Source organism: Equus asinus, chromosome 17 (genome assembly GCF_041296235.1).
Source record: "Equus asinus isolate D_3611 breed Donkey chromosome 17, EquAss-T2T_v2, whole genome shotgun sequence".
NCBI lineage: Eukaryota > Metazoa > Chordata > Mammalia > Perissodactyla > Equidae > Equus > Equus asinus.
The window spans coordinates 11,797,544-11,815,378 of NC_091806.1; the positions used below are offsets into that span (position 1 = coordinate 11,797,544).

Here is a 17,835-nt window from a genome sequence, read left to right on the forward strand (position 1 = left end):
GGTTAAGTTCGCGCACTCTGCTCCGGCAGCCCAGGATTTCACAGGTTCGGACCCCAGGTGCAGACGTGGCACCACTCGTCAGGCCATGCTGAGGTGGCATCCCACATGCCACAACTAGAAGGACCCACAACTAAAAATATATACAACTATGTGCCAGGCGGCTTTGGAGAGAAGAAGGAAAAATAAAATTAAAAAAAAAGAAGAATTTCTCTAAATTGAATGTAACATCATATTTCATCAATTTTAAGATGTGCATTTTTCTATATTCTAACATCTCTGAAATAGAAATGTGTCTTACTATCAATGGCATCTCACAATTGCTGTTAGTCATTTTTTCAGTTTAATCTCCTAAATCAGGATGTACTTCAAATTGACAGCACCTTCAATTTCATGAACTATAATATTTTATACTTGATTTTAGAACCATTCATGGTTATGCTTGCTTGTCTAATAATGGTGTGTGTGCACACGCACACACATACATGCATGTGTGTTTGAGTATTACAAGTCATTATAAGCTGAGGCTATCACATTCCTGGGGAGGTTCCAAGTGATAAAGTCACAGCCTAGAGATCATTATAACTTGGTGGGGCTTCTAAGTAAACTGTAGGACGAGACCATATGCTAAACCTGTTATGTGAGAGCAAATGTCACAGAAAGAAAGGAAGGAGGAATGCCAAGAGGAAACTCCTCCTGAGCGATTTCTCTCTAAAGCTGCTCTTAAAGCTTCTTGCCCTCAGAGCTAAAAAGAGAATCATTTGCAATAATCTACAAGTCTAAACATCTTCTCCAGTTCCAAATAGCAGGGACTGATAGCTAATGACGTGATCCACCCTCCTTCTCCCAGAATGCTCAAGCTAGGACTATGGTCTTCTGCTGGCAGGGGATGGTGATTTGAACCAAAGGGCCCACCTACCTTCCTCCCACCTCCTCCAGAGATGTGCGCATCTGGGTGGTAGGAGAACGCAAGGTGGTAGGTAGTGTGTTGGGTAGCACTGGGCTCCTTTCACTCATGCTGGTCGCCCTGGGAGCTGGGGGCACCAGGCCAGGTACTGGAGAGAAAAAGAGGACTGGAGTGGGCCACTGGGCCCAAAATCTCGACATATGGTCCAAGAGCAGCATCTGGAGAACTTAACACAGCACCCTTTTAGCTGCCCTAATCCTAGGCATCCTCATTGGAGGCCCTTCTTAATACTGTAAATAACAAACTCATTGCTCCCAGGCCCTCTGCCATAAGAGCTCCAGAGGGGGATCCAATCCAGAAGGACAAAGCTGAGGCTGCTGATCCCCCACCCCTCCACGGGCTCTGCTGTTCCAGGGGGCCATTCATTCCAACTCACCAAGGGAGCAGGGCTGGCCATCGGGCTCATCAGGACAGGCACACACAAAGTCCAAAGCTCTGGCAAAGCAGAGGTGGGTGCAGCCACCGTTGTTCACACCACAGGCATTGGTCCCTGCGGGCAAAGCAGGTGCGTGTCTGGTCTGGGACAGAGTCAGGTCTCCCAATTTGACACTTCTCAAAGAGGGGGCGATCCAGGGCTACCCCCCTCCCAGGGATAGTAGGGCAGGAGGGGTATAACCACAGGGGGCTGCAAAGGTCTAAGAGCTTAAAATGTGAACCAAAGGGCTCTCCTGTGGCTCTAATTGTCTTGGTCATTAACAGTCCTTGGGGTGACCAACGAACCCCACTGATGGAAAAGAAGTAGGCTCAGGACCCAGGAGCCCACCTGTCTGCCGCTGAGGGGAAACCACAATGATATCCATGAGTCCTTCCACGTTGGCCAACACTGTCTCCTTGTTCCGGCCTGAGTACTTGTCAACACGCTGGATTGACTTGGTCTGCCAGTCTGTCCAGTAGATCCACCTGTCCTGCTACTCAATAGAGAAACACAAGAAAGGGTAAATATTCAACAGTCTGACCCTGGTACAGCTTCCGTGCCTCAGCACGTGCATCCCCTCTGCTGCAATGCCCTCTTCGTCTCTTACCACCAGGTCAACTTCTGGGTATCCCCAGATATGACATCATCCAGGAAATCTCCCCCAATCTATGCAGAGTTTTCCATTCTCTCCTCCACGCTGTTCTGTGCCTTGTCCTCACTTCTACAAGTGAGTTTTGATACTTGATGGTCATTTGTTTACATGTCTGTCTTCCTTGCCAGATTAAGTTCTTTGAGGACAAGAATGTGTTTCATTCATCTCTCTACTTCCAGCACCTAACACTTAGTCGTCAGTCAGTTGACTGAGAGGCTCAATGAATAAACGAGCTCTGTGCCCAGCAAATAGAAATAAGTTGGGGGGTTCTTCTAAGATCCCTGTTCTTCTGGGCCCTTCACTCAGAGCCCTGGCCCAAATGCTCTGATTACGTCTGTGGGCAGCTGCCTTCTAATGCAGGGATCCTGAGATTCTAAAGCAGGGATGTGAAGGGGCAATGAAGGCGGTTCCCTTCCCACCCCCAGGGGATATATCAGCAACCCCAGGGGAAACTTATAGATTGAAAAACAATATTTATGGGGCCCGGCCCGGTTGCACAGTGGTTAGGTTCACACGTTCCACTTCTCGGCAGCCTGGGGTTCACCAGTTCGGATCCCGGGTGCGGACATGGCACTGCTTGGCAAAAAGCCATGCTGTGGTAGGCATCCCATGTATAAAGTAGAGGAAGATGGGCATGGATGTTAGCTCAGGGCCAGTCTTCCTCAGCAAAAAGAGGAGGATTGGCAGTAGTTAGCTCAGGGCTAATCTTCCAAAAAAAAAAAAACCAAACATATTTAATATTACCCTGTAGTTGCATATTCAGAGGATGGGGGAAAAAAACGCCTATCATTAAGTAAAGCCAGACAAAATCTTATTGGCTGGTAGGATATAAGACAGAACATAGGTAGAGTGGATATTTGTAAAAAAAAGGGACAAAGATTGAGAATGCCTGTTTTGGCCACAGGCTTGGTAGCCCTTCTTTTTCCCTTCCCCAAATGATTTTATAGGATTAGAGCTTTCAAAAATGACATCTAATAATAATTAAAATGGCTAGAAATAATACGAATTGAGTGCCAGATACTGTGCTAATGCTTTGTATATATTTCAGAAGGATACTATTATTTTTTTTTTTTTGAGGAAGATTAGCCCTGAGCTAACTACTACCAATCTTCCTCTTTTTGCTGAGGAAGACTGGCCCTGAGCTAACATCCATGCCCATCTTCCTCTATTTTATACATGGGACACCTACCACAGCATGGCTTTTTGCCAAGCAGTGCCATGTCCGCACCTGGGATCTGAACCGGTGAACCCCGGGGCCACTGAGAAGCGGAATGTGCGTACTTAACTGCTGCACCACTGGGCCAGCCCCCAGAAGGATACTATTATTAAACTCATTTATTTTATAGGTAAACAAAGCTTAGAGAAGTTCAGTATCTTGTCTAAAGTTGCACAATTACTTAATGTCACAGGCAGAACTTGCACCCACAGAGCTGGCACGTTGGAGGTATTCAGTGAACACTTAGTGACTAGGTAGCTGCCTCCAGACTCTGGATCTTAGCTGCTCCACCCTACTCCTGCTATATGAGCTGCCTGAGCTCAGACGTTGGGACCACAGCATTAGGATCAATGGGAGAACTTGTTAAAATACATGTTCCTGGGCCCAACTCTCATGAAGCAGATTCTTTATATCCAGGGCCCAGAAATGTGCATTTTAACAAGCTCCACAGCTGATGCTGTACACTACTGAGAGCCACTCCTTTGAATGCTAGAACATGGGAGTGGTGGGGCAAGAATAGCAGAGCACGCGGTGGCAAGGCTTCAGTGTACAGGAAGCACCCCTAAAACGAGTTTCCACAGCACACCAGTTCAGTAGCACCCAGGGCTGAGGCTGTTGACTTAGAACCCCAAGGAATCACCCCCATCAAGGAGGTTTAGTTACCTCTCTCCTGAGCCAGTACCTGAGTGAGGGCAAAGGGGTGCGACACATGGCTGACCAAGACCTGCCGTAGCTTCCCATTGAGGTCAGCGCTCTCAATCCGGTCCAGATGTGCGTCTACCCAGTAGATCCTGTGAAGAAAAGGAGAGAAGGGTGGCTGCTCAAAACGCTTGCCAGGAAGCCCAGCCCTTCCCCCTAAGGGGCTCTCTGTCCCCTCCTGAGCTGAAGTGGCAGGTGCTGTGAGCAGTCAAGACGCACCCTTGATGAGAGGGCACTGTGAGCCCTGAAGCTGAAGAGGGGAAGTTGGGGACTCCTGAGAGGGGAGGCCAGGGCTGTTCTGGGGAGGGGTAGAAAGTCTAGTGACTTCGTGGGAGCCCCCACACAGTTTCATCTTGGGTAACTTGATTATTCTTTGACTCCTACCCAAGAATCTAAGCCCAAATTCTTACAAATGCTCTTCAAGAGAAGACTCAGTCTACAAGGACCTCACTGAGGTGAACGGAAGAGAGCATTCTACCAACCCTGCTGGTGACTTTGCCTCCTTTCTCTTCTTCTGAGGGCAGAAAGGGGAGCTGACCGCTTCAGACTCCTTTCACCCTCTTCTCCTGCCCTCTGGCATTTTTATCTAGACCAGGAGTTGCACATTTCAGTGCCTGAAGGGATCAGGAGAGGAACAAAGGTGAAGAATCAGCCCTTAGATGGACAGCGGGTGGTGGGACCTGCGGTTCAGCCAGAGGATGTGCTCTGCTAAAGGCACTCAAGATAAAAAGATGGAAACCAGATGAACAAAACCCACCTGAGGGTTGAGGGCTGGATTTAGCAACCCCTGCCCTAAGAATTCCTCATTCTTCTCCCTGCTTTCTCTTCCCACCTACCAAGGAGCTTCCTGTCTTTTTGTTTTCACTGCTTCCATCTCAACCATCCTCTCCTCTGCCTACCCGATTTCCAGGAGCCTGTTGGGACAGGGGTCCCACCTGCGGGTATCATAGTCCAGGGTAAGGCCATTGGGCCAACCCAGATCCGTGTTGATGAGAACCTTCCGCTCAGAGCCGTCCAAGTTCGCCCGCTCAATCTTGGCAATGTGGCCCCAGTCCGTCCAGAAAAGGTACCTGAGACACAAAAGTGCCATCATCACCAAGGCATTGGAAGAGGGCTCCCGGGGGTTGGGGAAATACAAGTGACACACAGATACCATTAATATACAAGGCATCAATAGACACATGAAAAGATGTTCATCATCACTAATCATAGGGAAATGCAAATCAAAACTACACTAAGATATCACCTTACACCTGTTAGAATGGCAAAAATATCCAAAACCAAGAGTGACAAACATTGGAGAGGCTGTGGAGAAAAAGGAACCCTCATACATTGCTGGTGGGAATGCAAACTGGTGCAGCCACTATGGAAAACGGCATGGAGATTTCTCAAAAAGTTAAAAATAGAAACACCTTATGATCCAGCCATCCCACCACTATTGGGTATCTATTCTAAGAACCTGAAATCAGCAATTCCAAAAGTCCCATGCACCCCTATGTTCATCGCAGCATTATTCACAATAGCCAAGACATGGAACCAACCTAAGTGCCCAGCAACTGATGATTGGATAAAGAAGATATGGTATATATATATATATATATATATATATATATATATATATATATACACAATGGAATACTACTAAGCCATAAAAAAGGACAAAGTCATCCCATTCACAACAACATGGATAGACCTTGAGGGTATTATGTTGAGTGAAATAAGCCAGACAGAGACAGACGAACTCTGTATGACTCCACTCATAGGTGGAAGTTAACATACAGACAAAGAGAACTGATAGGTGGTTACCAGGGGAAAGGGGGGGTGGGGGGAGGGCACTAAGGGTGAAGTGGTGTACCTACAACATGACTAATAATAATGTACAACTGTAATTTCACAAGGTTGTTAACTATCATAATCTTAATAAAAAAAAAGTAGTTAAAAAAATATATATATACAAGGCATCCTCCAAGGGCCTCTTCACCAAGTCCTTCTCCCCAGGTCTCTTTTCTGCTGGCCATGAACTTACCCTTTCCTGGGGAAAACAGCAATGGCCCGAGGCTCATCCAGGCTGTTGTTGATCAGCACCTTGCGGCAGGAACCGTCTAGCCTCGAGGCTTCAATGGTATTTCGCCCCGTATCTGTCCAATACAGATTTCTGGCCACCCAGTCCACTGCCAGCCCGTCGGTGGTCTTCAGCCCACGCCCGATCACTGTCTCCATGTTGCTGCCATTCAGATCTGCTCGCCTTGGGGAACAGCCCAGGGTTGGATGACTGACCAGACTGACCAGCAGTAGGCTGCAACCCCTTTAATCTAGGATTCCATAACTGGATTCCCACTACCGTGTAAGCTCCATAGCGGAAGAGACCAACTATCTGTACATACATCCCCCAGCATCTAATATAGTGGGTATTCAAAATATTTGCAGAATTAATGGATAAATCCTTTGGAGTGCAGTGTTTCCTGCCATCAATGGGGAGCATGTGGGTCCATGTCTTACGAGAAGACAGGTTAATAATCCCCGTATACTTTAACGAAGAGACAAGCCTTGCTCGGTGGTGATTCTAAGAAAGGCAGCTTTTTCAAAAGCTGCCTGTGTGTTTTCATAGAAGTCCTACACCAGGGAGTTCAACCTCAGGATGAGGGGCATGTCACAAACACGTGGGGGACTTCTCTAAACTACATACGCCCACCTGCCCCCAGCAAGAGATTCTAAAACATCCCTCATGGAGAACCAAAGGGAACAGTCCTGTTCTTCCACGTGAGAATCTCTGCCCTGGCAAACCTCTCTTACTGGTGGCAGGGCATCACATTCCTCAGCTGTGTTGGGGCAAAAAATTGAAAGAATAATAAAAATTAAAATAAACCAAGAAATATTCTTTAAAAAAGTATAACCTTGTGAACAACCATAAGTCTTGGCATTTGGCCAGGGTTCCTGTATTATAATACAGATACACAGTTTAGCTACACAGCCTACTCATCAACGTCTTATCCATGGAGCTCCCACAGGGCCCGATGGTAAGGGAAGAAGGTTCCAGGTCCCCAGCACGACTTTATCTGTTTACTTGTTTGTTTGTTTTACATACTGAGCTTCTACTAATCTTTAAAATAGCAAAAAAACCCAAAAGTTTGAAACTCTCCTGCAAGTGATAACACTACAAAGCGAACGAGTCAAGATGAGCACTCACTGTCCGAGTTGCCGAATCACTCAGTCCATTTGAGGTTGACACAGACCACAGCCTCACCCATCGGGGATGGGAAGCAGGTCTGCGCCCTCTGGGGGTTCCAGCGACATGCATACCTGATAACATCCAGGAACACATCTGTGTAATAGACCTTTCCATCCACACTGTCATAGTCCAAGGAGATGACATTGTTGAGCTCGGGAACAGGGACGTGCACATCTGTGTGGTCGCTGGTGTCCAGTGAGATACGCCGGATGGAGCCGCGGCTGGAGAAGAGCAGGTAGGTCTCAGGAGAGGGATCACAGGTCTTCCCATCTCCCTTTAGCTGGATGCCAGTGGGGCAGGCACAGGAGAAGCCAGAGGGCCGAGGTAAGCAGAGGTGGGAGCAGCCACCATTTCTTGAACCGCACTTGTTAAAACCTGGTGATGAGAAAGAGAGGAGGACGAGCTTGGATACCCAGCCTGGAATATTGTCTGAATCTTACAAAGGCTCTAGTTTCTTGTGCCTGATTCTCTGCTATTCTAAATGACAGGATTCGATGCCTGGCAGGGATGAGCTAGAAGGAGCAGGGGTGTCTCCAGGAGTCCTTTGAAGGTGACAGCATCATGCAGTTGTAGTACCAGCCGTACCCAGGGGGAACACAGCCTGATCCTGGAAGGGGGCTTAGGCGGGTCCCTATCTCTCTGACTATAAAGGAATCTCTGTATTCTGGCTATAGCTCTGATGTTGAAATACTCCCAGAAAGCCAGAGGCTCTCACTCCCAGCCCCAGGGGTCTTTTTACCCAGTGGCTGTGCCCGGTCCACAGCCTGGATGTCCATGAGGCCTGGCAGATTGGACCTCACCAGGATGACATTGCTGCCAGTACCCTTGTCGGCGCGGTGGATGCTACGGGTCTGCCAGTCAGTCCAGTAGATATAAGAGTCGAGCAGAGTGAGGCCGTATGGGTGCTGCACAGGTGACACCAGCGTGTGCCGATTGGCACCATTCAGGTCAGCGGCCTCAATTCGCTGTAGAGGAAGGAAAAGGTGGGGAAGGGGGGGGTGGCTATCACTGAGGGTGGGAGCCCTCAGGGGAGATCCCAAACAGGCTTCTCCCATCTTCTAGGCTTCTAGGAAGCAGCAGGAGCAGGACCCTCACCTCGGTGTGGGCATCAGCCCAGAGCAGTTGGGAGCCGGCCTTGTCCACAGTCAGTCCATTGGGCCATCCTAGGTTGTTGCTGATGAGCACAGTACGGTCTGAGCCATCCATTCCCGACCGCTCTAACTTGGCATTCTCCCCCCAGTCTGTCCAGTACATGAACCTGGGCAAGGAAGAATACTAGCTGGTTATTCCCACAGCTCCTGAATACTGTGAGTACTTACAATATGCCAAACACTGTGAGAAGTGTTTTATATGCAAAAAGGGGAGTTGCTTTTAATGAGTACAGAGTTTCAGGTTTGCAAGAGGAAAAAGTTCTGAAGATCTGTTTCACAATAATGTGAATTTACTCAACACTACAAAACTGCACACTTAAAACGCCTAAGATGGTAAATTTCATGTTCTGTTTTTTACAACTAAAAAAAAGTACTTCCCGTGCATTATCTCACTTAATCCCCACAAGGGCCACAAGGCATGCATTGTCACCATCACCTCCAGTTTACAGATAAGGAAGATGAGGATCAGAGAGGTTTAATACTGGACCCAAAGTGACAGATGCAGCTAAAAAATGGTGAATCTTGGATTTCCGCCTCCAAGGCTCATGCTCTTAATCTCTACACTACACTGCCACCCTGAAAGAAGTCACAAGGGAGTGAAACAGCCCCAGGGAGGCCAGTCTCGGTGTCCCTGTGAAGTGTGCTTGCTCTCCACTGCCCAGCGTCACCCCGTCCATAGCCCCAGCTGAGCTGTTGGCCCATCCTGCTGCCCGGAGCCACAACGCCACCTCTCACCCCATCTCGTGGTACAGAACAATAGCCCGGGGGCTGTCAAGGTTCTGCCACACCAACACTTTCCGCATGGACCCGTCCAGGTTGCCCACTTCGATCCGGTTGGTTCCCGTGTCTGTCCAGTACACTTTCCGGCCAATGGCATCCACTGCGAGCCCATCTGTGGTTTGCAGCCCTGCAGGAAGTCAAGAGAACACACTGGCTCCTGCCTTAAAACAGATGGGCTATTTCCCCAGCTCTGTAGCCAGATAGATGGTCCCCGGGCTGGGAGGAAGACCCACCTGTGGTGATGATGTCCTCATGCTGTGAGCCATCCAGATTGGCACGGCTGATTCTGTGCAGCGTGCTGTCCGACCAGTACACTTTTCCTGGAAAGGAAAGGCTTGGCTCAGCCTGGACGCTTGCCTCCCCCAAAGGAATACACAAAGCTGACTCCTGTCCTAAGACACCAGCACATGTCTGAGAACTCTGTACCCCCTAGCAGAGGAAATCAAGGGAAATGTAGAAATGTCATAATGGGATGACTCTTGGCAGAGAGAGAGAGAAAGGCCCAAGCCATGCCCTCACAACCAGAGAAAGTGCTGAAGAAACATGGGCAGGGGCTGTGCCAGAGGGAATGGGGAGCTGCCAGGCTCTAGCAGGAGGCAAAGGGGGTGGGAAGAGAAGGACGGCGGTTGCTGCAGGGCAAGGACAGAAGGCCAGGTGGGAAGGGGGGGCCACACAGACCTTCCTGGGGATCCACTCCAATGGCAATGGTGTTCTTCATAGTAATGTTGATGGGTACTACCACATCAGCAAAGTAAGGGATGTCCAAGGAGACCAGGCGTACGTCTATCCTCCTGGCGAAGATGAGGAAACTGTTCATGCCTGCCCAGGTGGGGAGAGAAGGAAAGAGGACAGTCACCCTAGCACAGCCATTAAGAGGATTTAGAGTAAGGCAAACTGAAGTTCATGCACTGGCTCTGTTAGTTTCTAGTTGTGTGACCCTGGGCAAGTTATTTAAATTGTTTAAGCCTCAGTTTCATCATCTGCAAAATGGGGACAATAACAGGGTAGCTGCAGGATTAAGGAGATCATATGCAGAAAGCACTTAGCATTGGGTCTGACACATGGTCATAAATGACAGCTCTTTATTAATATTACAGAAGTGACTCTCTTCGAAGGACCCTCTACCATGCAGTTTAAGAAACACCACGTGAAATTAAGATAAAGAGGGCTTTTCCCATAACCTGGGAGGCACAATTCACAGCTCCTTTCTCACTCAAATTCCCTAGGAAGTTAGGGTTCAAGATCAGCCTACCATGTAGCCCCCCTAGGGAGAAACACTGACTCCCAACATCTGGGCAGCCTGGTCCTGCTTCTGGGAACCTCCAATGAAGGTTGTCACATAGGTTGTGCTGGTCATGCACTCATGAAAGAGCCACATCCGAGGGGGACACCACTACATTGTAGATATCATATGTTTTAATATTTATTATACCAATTTGTGGTAGATGGAACGAAAGTGACTTCGTCTAACCAAATCGGTATATTATGACAATTTTCCAATAGATGAAAGTAAGATGCCTGAGACAGAAGCATCTTTTTCTAATATGCATGAAGACACTGTAAAAATGAGTTGGACTCTGTCTCCGATCCTGTCTCCCTGCTCCCCTGGGCCTCTCTCCCAGACCTCTTCTCTTTTCTAAAAGCTCTGTCTCTCCCCTAAGCCCCTGGAAGGACCAGGACTCATGGTTTCTCAGACCACATGGGAGTCCATCTGCAAGGAAGGAAGAGAGTCACTGCCCCTCCCAGAGAGGCTTTATCCAGGTCTCTGATGCTTACACTCACCTGGTGAACAGGTCTTGCCATCAGGCATTAGGTTGATGCCTGTGGGGCAGGTACAGCTGAAGCCGCTTGGATTTGGGGACCGAAGACACAGGTGGCTGCAGCCGCCATTCTCTACAGCGCATGGTGTGGACACTGGGTAGGTAGGAGGAGGGGGTCAATAGAGAGGACTACAGCAGAGGAAGGCTGAGGAGAAGCCAGTGCAGGTCAAGGGCTGCTCACCTGGGGGCCGCCGGCGGTGGAAGACATGGATGTCCATGAGGTTCTCCAAATTCTCCTGCAGGGTCTCCCGGTCCAGCCCCGTGAGCCGGTCTGCGCTCTGTATACTCTTGGTCTGCCAGTCAGTCCAATAGATGCGCTCTCCATAGAGGGTCAGCCCGAACGGGTGGGGGAGCTGGCTTCCGATCAGCACCTGCCAGGGCCACAGCGCTTGAGTCATCTCCCAGCAAGGTCAAACAGCACAGAGCAGTGGTCAAGAGCTTGGGCTCAGAGTCAGAATGCAGCTCTGCCACTACTGCCTGCTGTGTGACCTTGAGCAAGAGGTAGTTATAAAATCTCTCTGTGCCTTGGTCTGCCCATCTGTGATATGATTACGACAGTGCCTGGCTTCAAGGGCTGTGTGACGATTGTAAAAGAGGATGTATTATTCACATAATCTCAAAGTATCTCTAAACAAATTACTTATTAATTACAAAAGGAAAAATAGCAACTTTACAGTGGACACCACCTTACCACACAAAGTTAATATCACAATAATGGGACAAGCCAACATCTGTGCCTACTGACAAGACACACTCAGCACTTGGGACATGACTTCGCTTAATGTAGTATTCCTGCCCCAAACACATCATCAGACATCAAACCCATCAGACAAATTGAGGGACCCCCACTAAATAACTGGCATTTACTCTTTAAAAATACAAAGGTCAAGAAAGACATAGAAAGGCTGAGGAAGTGTTCCAAATTAAAGATTAAAGAGACCTGATTACTAAACACAATTGTGATCAGAATTGGATCCTGGACTAAAAAAGAAAAAAGAGGAAAAAAGCTATAAAGGACATTATTGAGGCAATTGCTGGTGAAATGGAATATGGACTGTGGATAGTAATATTGTATCAACGTTAAATTTCCTGATTTTGATCATTGTACCGTGGTTATGTAAGACAATGTTGTTGTTCTTAGAAAACATGCACTGGAATATTTGGGGGGTCAAGGATAGGAAGTCTCTAACGTAATCTCAGATGGTTCAGAAAAATAATATGTGTGTATGTAGATAAAAAGAGAGAGAGAATGAGAAAGCATTCTGGCAAAATGTTAGTTATTAGTTCTTTCAACTATTTTTACAACTATTCTGTAAGTTTGAAATTATACCAAAATAAAGAATAACAAAAACAAAGAGACTGACCATGGGCCCAGTGTGCAATTGGGCTTAAACAGTGTTAGCTGTGATGGTTATTAGTAAAGTCTGTGCTCTTATACCCCCGACACACAATCCACGCAAATCCCTAGTTTTCTTTCATCATCAAGCAACATCAAGGGCTCTGGAGGGCAGCCACAGCCTCAGAGAAACAGCACACGCCCCATGCCGGTGCCATCACTCCTGGGTCCCCCCAGCCCCCCACAGCTGCCAGCCAGGGAGTGATGCCCTGGAAGCTGTCAGGGCTGTGGGAGGATGCCTTAGCACCATCTTACCTTCCTCTTGCTGCCATCCAGTCCAGCAAATTCAATTGTCTTCATGCCAGCATCAGCCCAGTATAGCCGCTGGGAACCGTAGTCAATGGCTAGTCCATTAGGCCAGGTCAGATTAGAAGAGATGATGACCTGGCGGCTTGAGGCATCCATGCCAGCTCGTTCAATCTTGGGGCTTGCACCCCAGTCAGTCCAATACATGTACCTGGGCACAGGCAAGAGGGTTTTATAAACCATCCAGTTAATACCCAGTGGGGACTGAGGGTACCTAGGGTTTCAGGGTTTCTGCTTGCAATAGCTGCCCCAGCCTCCTGCCTCAGTTCCCAGCCCCGTCCTGGGCTCAGAGCTATCTCTGAAGGTCTTGGATCTTCTATCACTATCAAAAGGTGCCCAGAGTCTTAATAAAGGCAGAGCCCATGGCTCAAGGAGTGCTCAGCAAATAAGGCCTATTTGGGAGTAAAGAAAGAGGCGAAGTGAGGATGGAGAATAAGAAATGTTTCCTTCATTAGATGGGTTAAATAATTATGGTATCTAAATTTAACAGAATTCTATATAACCATTAAGAAGAACAAGATGGATAACCAAATGGAAAGATATCCAAGATATATCTAGCCAAGTGAAAAAACCAGTTTACAAAACAATATGCCATTACTGTAAAACCAAAACCACCATCACCACCAAATGTACATACACATGTCGAAGAAAATCTGAAAAAAAACCCACCCTAAGCTGTTAACAGCGGTTGTTGCTGGAGAGCGAGATTACAGGGAATCTTCACTTTCTACAGATTTACTGACTTATTTACTTTTAAATGATGAGTTATTTTTGTAAGAAGACCCCTCCCCCCTAAAAAAAGATTAAAAAATGTAAAAGGTTCCCTTGTCTGTGGAGGAAACAAGAGCTGTCACTATGCTCTGTAGTGTCTATAGCTGTCCTCGCTGCCATGGTGTGTCCATCAGATCTGGCCACTCTCGCTAACCTCCAGACTCCCCTCTAGGTCTCAGGTCTGGGGGATGGGTGCAGCTCGTTCCAAAGGAGCAGGTGCTCACCCGCCCATGGGTTCCACCACGATGTCCCGGGGACGATCAAGGTTCTCCCAGATGAGTACTGTCCTCATGCTTCCATCTGTATTGGCCACTTCAATCCGGTCTGTCCCTACCAAGAAGTAGGGGGCAAAGATATTAACTCTAACCTCAGTCATTCACCCTCTTACCTTCCATGCCCAGCACAGAACCTGGAATGCAACAGATACTCAAGAAATATTTTGGATAGATGTGCAATCGATGTTTAGTGAATTGAACTTTGAAAAGAAATTCGAGGAAATGATCAGATCCATTTCTTCAAAGAGCAATTCCCCCTCAACCCAAGCAACCCATTCTGGGCTACAATTTAAGGCAACACTTCCCATACTTTAGTGTGCATAAGAATCAGGAGAGCTTGTTAAAATATAGATTCCTGAACCGAACCCCCAAAGATTCTAATTCAGCAGGTCTGGGCTAGGGCCCAAGAATTTACATTTCTAAGTTCCCAAGTGATGTGGACGCTGCTGGTCCAGGGACCACACTCTGAGTAGCTCTGGTTTAAGGCACTTCCCTTGCCTCCCACACTCATCCGGCTAATAGAAAAAGCCTGTTTTACCAAGACAGCGATGGAAGGAAAATCACAGGACATAGTTTCCTTATCTGAAATGCCTCAAAACATTCTCAAGCATCAGTGACACAATAGAAGTAGCTGCCATTTGATTGGCAAATGCCAACCCTCAGACGTGAACTTCTAGCTTCAGCTCTGCAGCAGCCCCACCACTCCTGACCTACCAAGGACTTCAGGTCAGGACAGGAGTGCTCTAAGAGGGGCCCTGGGCCCCTTCGAACTGAGGTCAGGATTTTAATAAGAGGAATCCCAGAGAGCCAAGCCATGGCTGCCCTGTACACACCTGCATCTGTCCAGTACAGCTTGTTGGTGACCCAATCAATGGCCAGGCCTGCTGGGCTCTCCAAACTGGTATCCACTACCACCTGGGCAGGAAGCAAAGCTGTATCACCAACTGGACTTGCACCCCAGCTCTGGGGCCCAAACTCCACCAATCCTCAGGCTGGCAAAGGTATGGGAAGCCCTTCCCCAGGCAAGGGTATATTCTACGCCTCAATCTCTGCCCTCCCCAAGGGCCTGGGCCCATGCTGGGCCCTACCTCCTGTCCTGTTCCATCCCACTTGGCCCTGCTGATGGTGTCAGTGCTGACATCTGTCCAGTAAACGTGGTCATCCCGGGAGTCCCAGTCAAGGGCCACAGCACTGCGCACGTCAGCCAGTGGGATGACATCATCGGACAGGTCCTCTGTGTCGAAGCTGATCCGACGGATGTCCATCCTTCGGGCAAAAAGCAGGAACTTGTCAAGACCTGATCAAAGGCCGAAAGGGGTCTTCTTTTAATGCTCTAAATCCAGTAACAGTGACAGACACAGATGCTCACCTGTGTGACATCTGGTTCAATCATACTTCCTGGGATCTGGGCCCCTCCGTCCCCTACTGTCACACCTCAGGCCCCCTCTGGGCACTGGGCAGCCCGTGCTGGCAGAATCAGACTTTAGGATCAAATGGAAAGAGACTCTACCTGGGGCCCAGAAGTGCATCCCGTGTAAGGGTCTGTCAGCTTCATCTCAACTTCTCTCTCTTACTTCACTCAGCCTCCTCTAGTGCACTGGCTAGAACCCGTCAACCCCACGCTGCCCCTCTGACTTCCACGTCTGCTTCAGGGCTTCCGCTGCTCCACTCGGTCATCTAGATCCCTTCCTCTAGCGCTTCTCTCCACAGCTTTAGCCAATAACGACCATTTACGGAGCACTTACTCCTCACCAGGCACTGAGCTTGGTGCTTTTGTCTCCTTTATGCTTGTAATGATGCCCTGTGGTTCATGTTATCCTTATCCTCATTTTCTGGATGAGCTATCCTGAGGCCAACAGGGGCCAAGTAACTGGCCCAGGATCCCAGGCTACAAAGCACCAGAGCAGGGACTTGAACTCAGGTCTGACTCCAGAGAGAGATGTCTGGCCAGTCCCCTACACATCTTCTTAGGTGGCTCTTCTCCATTTTGTGCCCCTATTCGAGTCTATTTCCCAGTATACTTTTCTGCCTGGAAAGACACTTTCTGCCCAACTTTACCAACTGTCTTCTTTTAAGCCCAGGGAAACCCTTAAGGAGAATCTCCTTGCATCTCATTAAGATAATATGCGGAGGGCTGGGCACAAAAGAATTCAGTGGAATGAGGTTCTCAATGTGTGACGAATGATACTGCGAATATTTTCTCCTAATATTCCTCCAGATATTTTCCCTAATCTCATTCTCTGGAAAGGATCCACATCCTAAGAGAAATTTATTTTAACCAAAGATAAGAGGGTCAGTGGGTACCCGGTGGTAAATGACAGCAGCTGCTGATGGGTGAGGAATTACCCTAGGCCTGGCCATGCCGTATGGCTCGATCACTCCTCTCTGGACTATCGTTAGGAAAAGTCACCTGTGGCTCTGAGCTAGACAAGGCCACCCTCTCAACACAACGCCCCTGCAGGAGCTCAAAAGAAGCCAAAGGAGCCATTCAGGGAGCAAGCAGGGACTCCCATTATCTTTCACTCATCAAGCACGCATTTATCCAGGGCCTACGTAAACAGAGTACCATCAGAAGTCCTAATCTTGGCTCTCTGGTTTAGGGGCTGAAAGAAAGTTTTAACAGGGTGAGGCTAAAGGTAAAGAGGTAGGAAACCAGTCCCCTGCTTTCTAGAAGGGTCTGGAACCTTCTTATTGCCTAGAGATAAAGCATCCTACCTGGTGAAATATACACAAGCCTGGCTGCTGGTGTTCATACTCCATTGTGTGTGTCACTGAGCCTTCAGCATCTATTGCTGGGCCCTCAGCCCTTAGCTTTGACATCAGAGCCCTCAGCCTCTTAAGTTCTTCCTCTCCAGGGGCTACTCTAGGAGCCTGGCTCTTTCCCACAACAGGAAATCCCCCGAACTCCTATCCCTTTTTCCTTCCACCCCACCTCACAAGGCACGTCCACTGAGGCAGGCGCCCCAGACCCACTTACTCTGGGCACAGGCATGGCTGCTAATCTTGCGGAAGCCAGTGGGGCAGGCACAGGTGTAGTTGTGGCCACTGGGCAGACACAGGTGGGTGCAGCCTCCGTTGTTGTCCCCACAGCGGTTTTTCCCTGCTCAAAGAGCCCAGAGTCAGTTAAGACCGAAGGTTGGCAGAGGCGGTCCCAAGGCTAGTGTGTAGAGGTCTGGCTAGGGTGTGAGCTCCCTGGAGGGAGGAACTATGTCGTATGACTTTTTTATAACTCCCCCAACTGCAAGCACAGTGAATACCTCACACATAGAAGATGCCCTATAAATGTCTGCATGAATTAGATGGGAACAGTGAAGCTGGCTGAGTCCTTCCTGAGTCTCAATGTTGTAGCACCCTAAATGTCCAGCAGAGGGGGGAACTAGCCCACGGCAGTGCTAATCTCAAATTTCCCAGGGAGACACAAAAGCAACTGTGACAGGTGCTGAAGTCTCAGCAGCACCAAAGGTTTACCCGGTGGGCAGTTTTTTACCTGCAGGCTGGCGCTGGGGGTGCAAGGTGTGGATGTCCATGGGGAAGTGGAGTTTGTTGCGAATGATCTCCTGGTTCTTGCCAGTAAATTTGTTAGCACTGTTGATGCTCTTGGTGTGCCAGTCCGTCCAGTACAGGCTGTCTTCAAACACCGTGATGGCAAAGGGGTGTGGTAGGCCTGGGGAAAGTTCAAGACGACCTCAGTCCAGACACACCCTACCATGGCTCCTAGGCCCAGGCCTGGCAACTGTACAAATCTCGCCCTTTGCCAAGGCTCCTGGGGGCCGGGATGGGGAAGAGAGAGGATGAGAGATGAAGGAGAGAGGAGGAAGCGCCTCACCCTGGCTAATGACAGCCTTGCGGTGACTCCCATCCAGATTGGCCCTCTCAATGACGTGGTGCTTAGCATCCACCCAGTACATACGGCGCCCAGCATAGTCGATAGTGAGGCCATTGGGCCAAAAGAGATGGGTATCGGCGATGATGCGGCGCCCAGAGCCATCCATGCTGGAGGCCTCGATGCGGGGGGTGTTGCCCCAGTCTGTCCAGTAAATGGTACTAGGAAGAGAGGAAAGGAAACTGAGAGGCAGGCAGCAGAGGGCGGGCATGTAACCAGGACAGTAATCAGGCAAGGAGCTTTCATCCATTTAACCTAGGGGACTCCAACTGGTAGGA

At 48.8% G+C, this 17,835-nt stretch overlaps 1 protein-coding gene across 1 annotated transcript in view; it reads right to left on the minus strand.

Moving 5' to 3' along the window:
- Positions 1–17,835, minus strand: part of LRP4 (LDL receptor related protein 4) — a 51,252-nt gene that overhangs the window by 12,249 nt on the left and 21,168 nt on the right. The window contains exons 14-34 of the mRNA XM_014861310.3: positions 17,501–17,718; positions 17,162–17,338; positions 16,652–16,774; positions 14,763–14,971; positions 14,508–14,589; positions 13,624–13,729; positions 12,578–12,779; positions 11,108–11,297; positions 10,889–11,020; positions 9,785–9,925; positions 9,340–9,426; positions 9,062–9,233; positions 8,271–8,433; positions 7,915–8,140; positions 7,247–7,550; positions 5,973–6,191; positions 4,882–5,016; positions 3,930–4,038; positions 1,728–1,872; positions 1,341–1,454; positions 917–1,052 (exon numbers count right to left, since the gene is read on the minus strand). Of these exons, the coding sequence (XP_014716796.2) occupies positions 917–1,052; positions 1,341–1,454; positions 1,728–1,872; positions 3,930–4,038; positions 4,882–5,016; positions 5,973–6,191; positions 7,247–7,550; positions 7,915–8,140; positions 8,271–8,433; positions 9,062–9,233; positions 9,340–9,426; positions 9,785–9,925; positions 10,889–11,020; positions 11,108–11,297; positions 12,578–12,779; positions 13,624–13,729; positions 14,508–14,589; positions 14,763–14,971; positions 16,652–16,774; positions 17,162–17,338; positions 17,501–17,718 (3,390 nt within the window). The remainder of the gene's footprint in view (positions 1–916; positions 1,053–1,340; positions 1,455–1,727; positions 1,873–3,929; positions 4,039–4,881; positions 5,017–5,972; positions 6,192–7,246; positions 7,551–7,914; positions 8,141–8,270; positions 8,434–9,061; positions 9,234–9,339; positions 9,427–9,784; positions 9,926–10,888; positions 11,021–11,107; positions 11,298–12,577; positions 12,780–13,623; positions 13,730–14,507; positions 14,590–14,762; positions 14,972–16,651; positions 16,775–17,161; positions 17,339–17,500; positions 17,719–17,835) is intronic.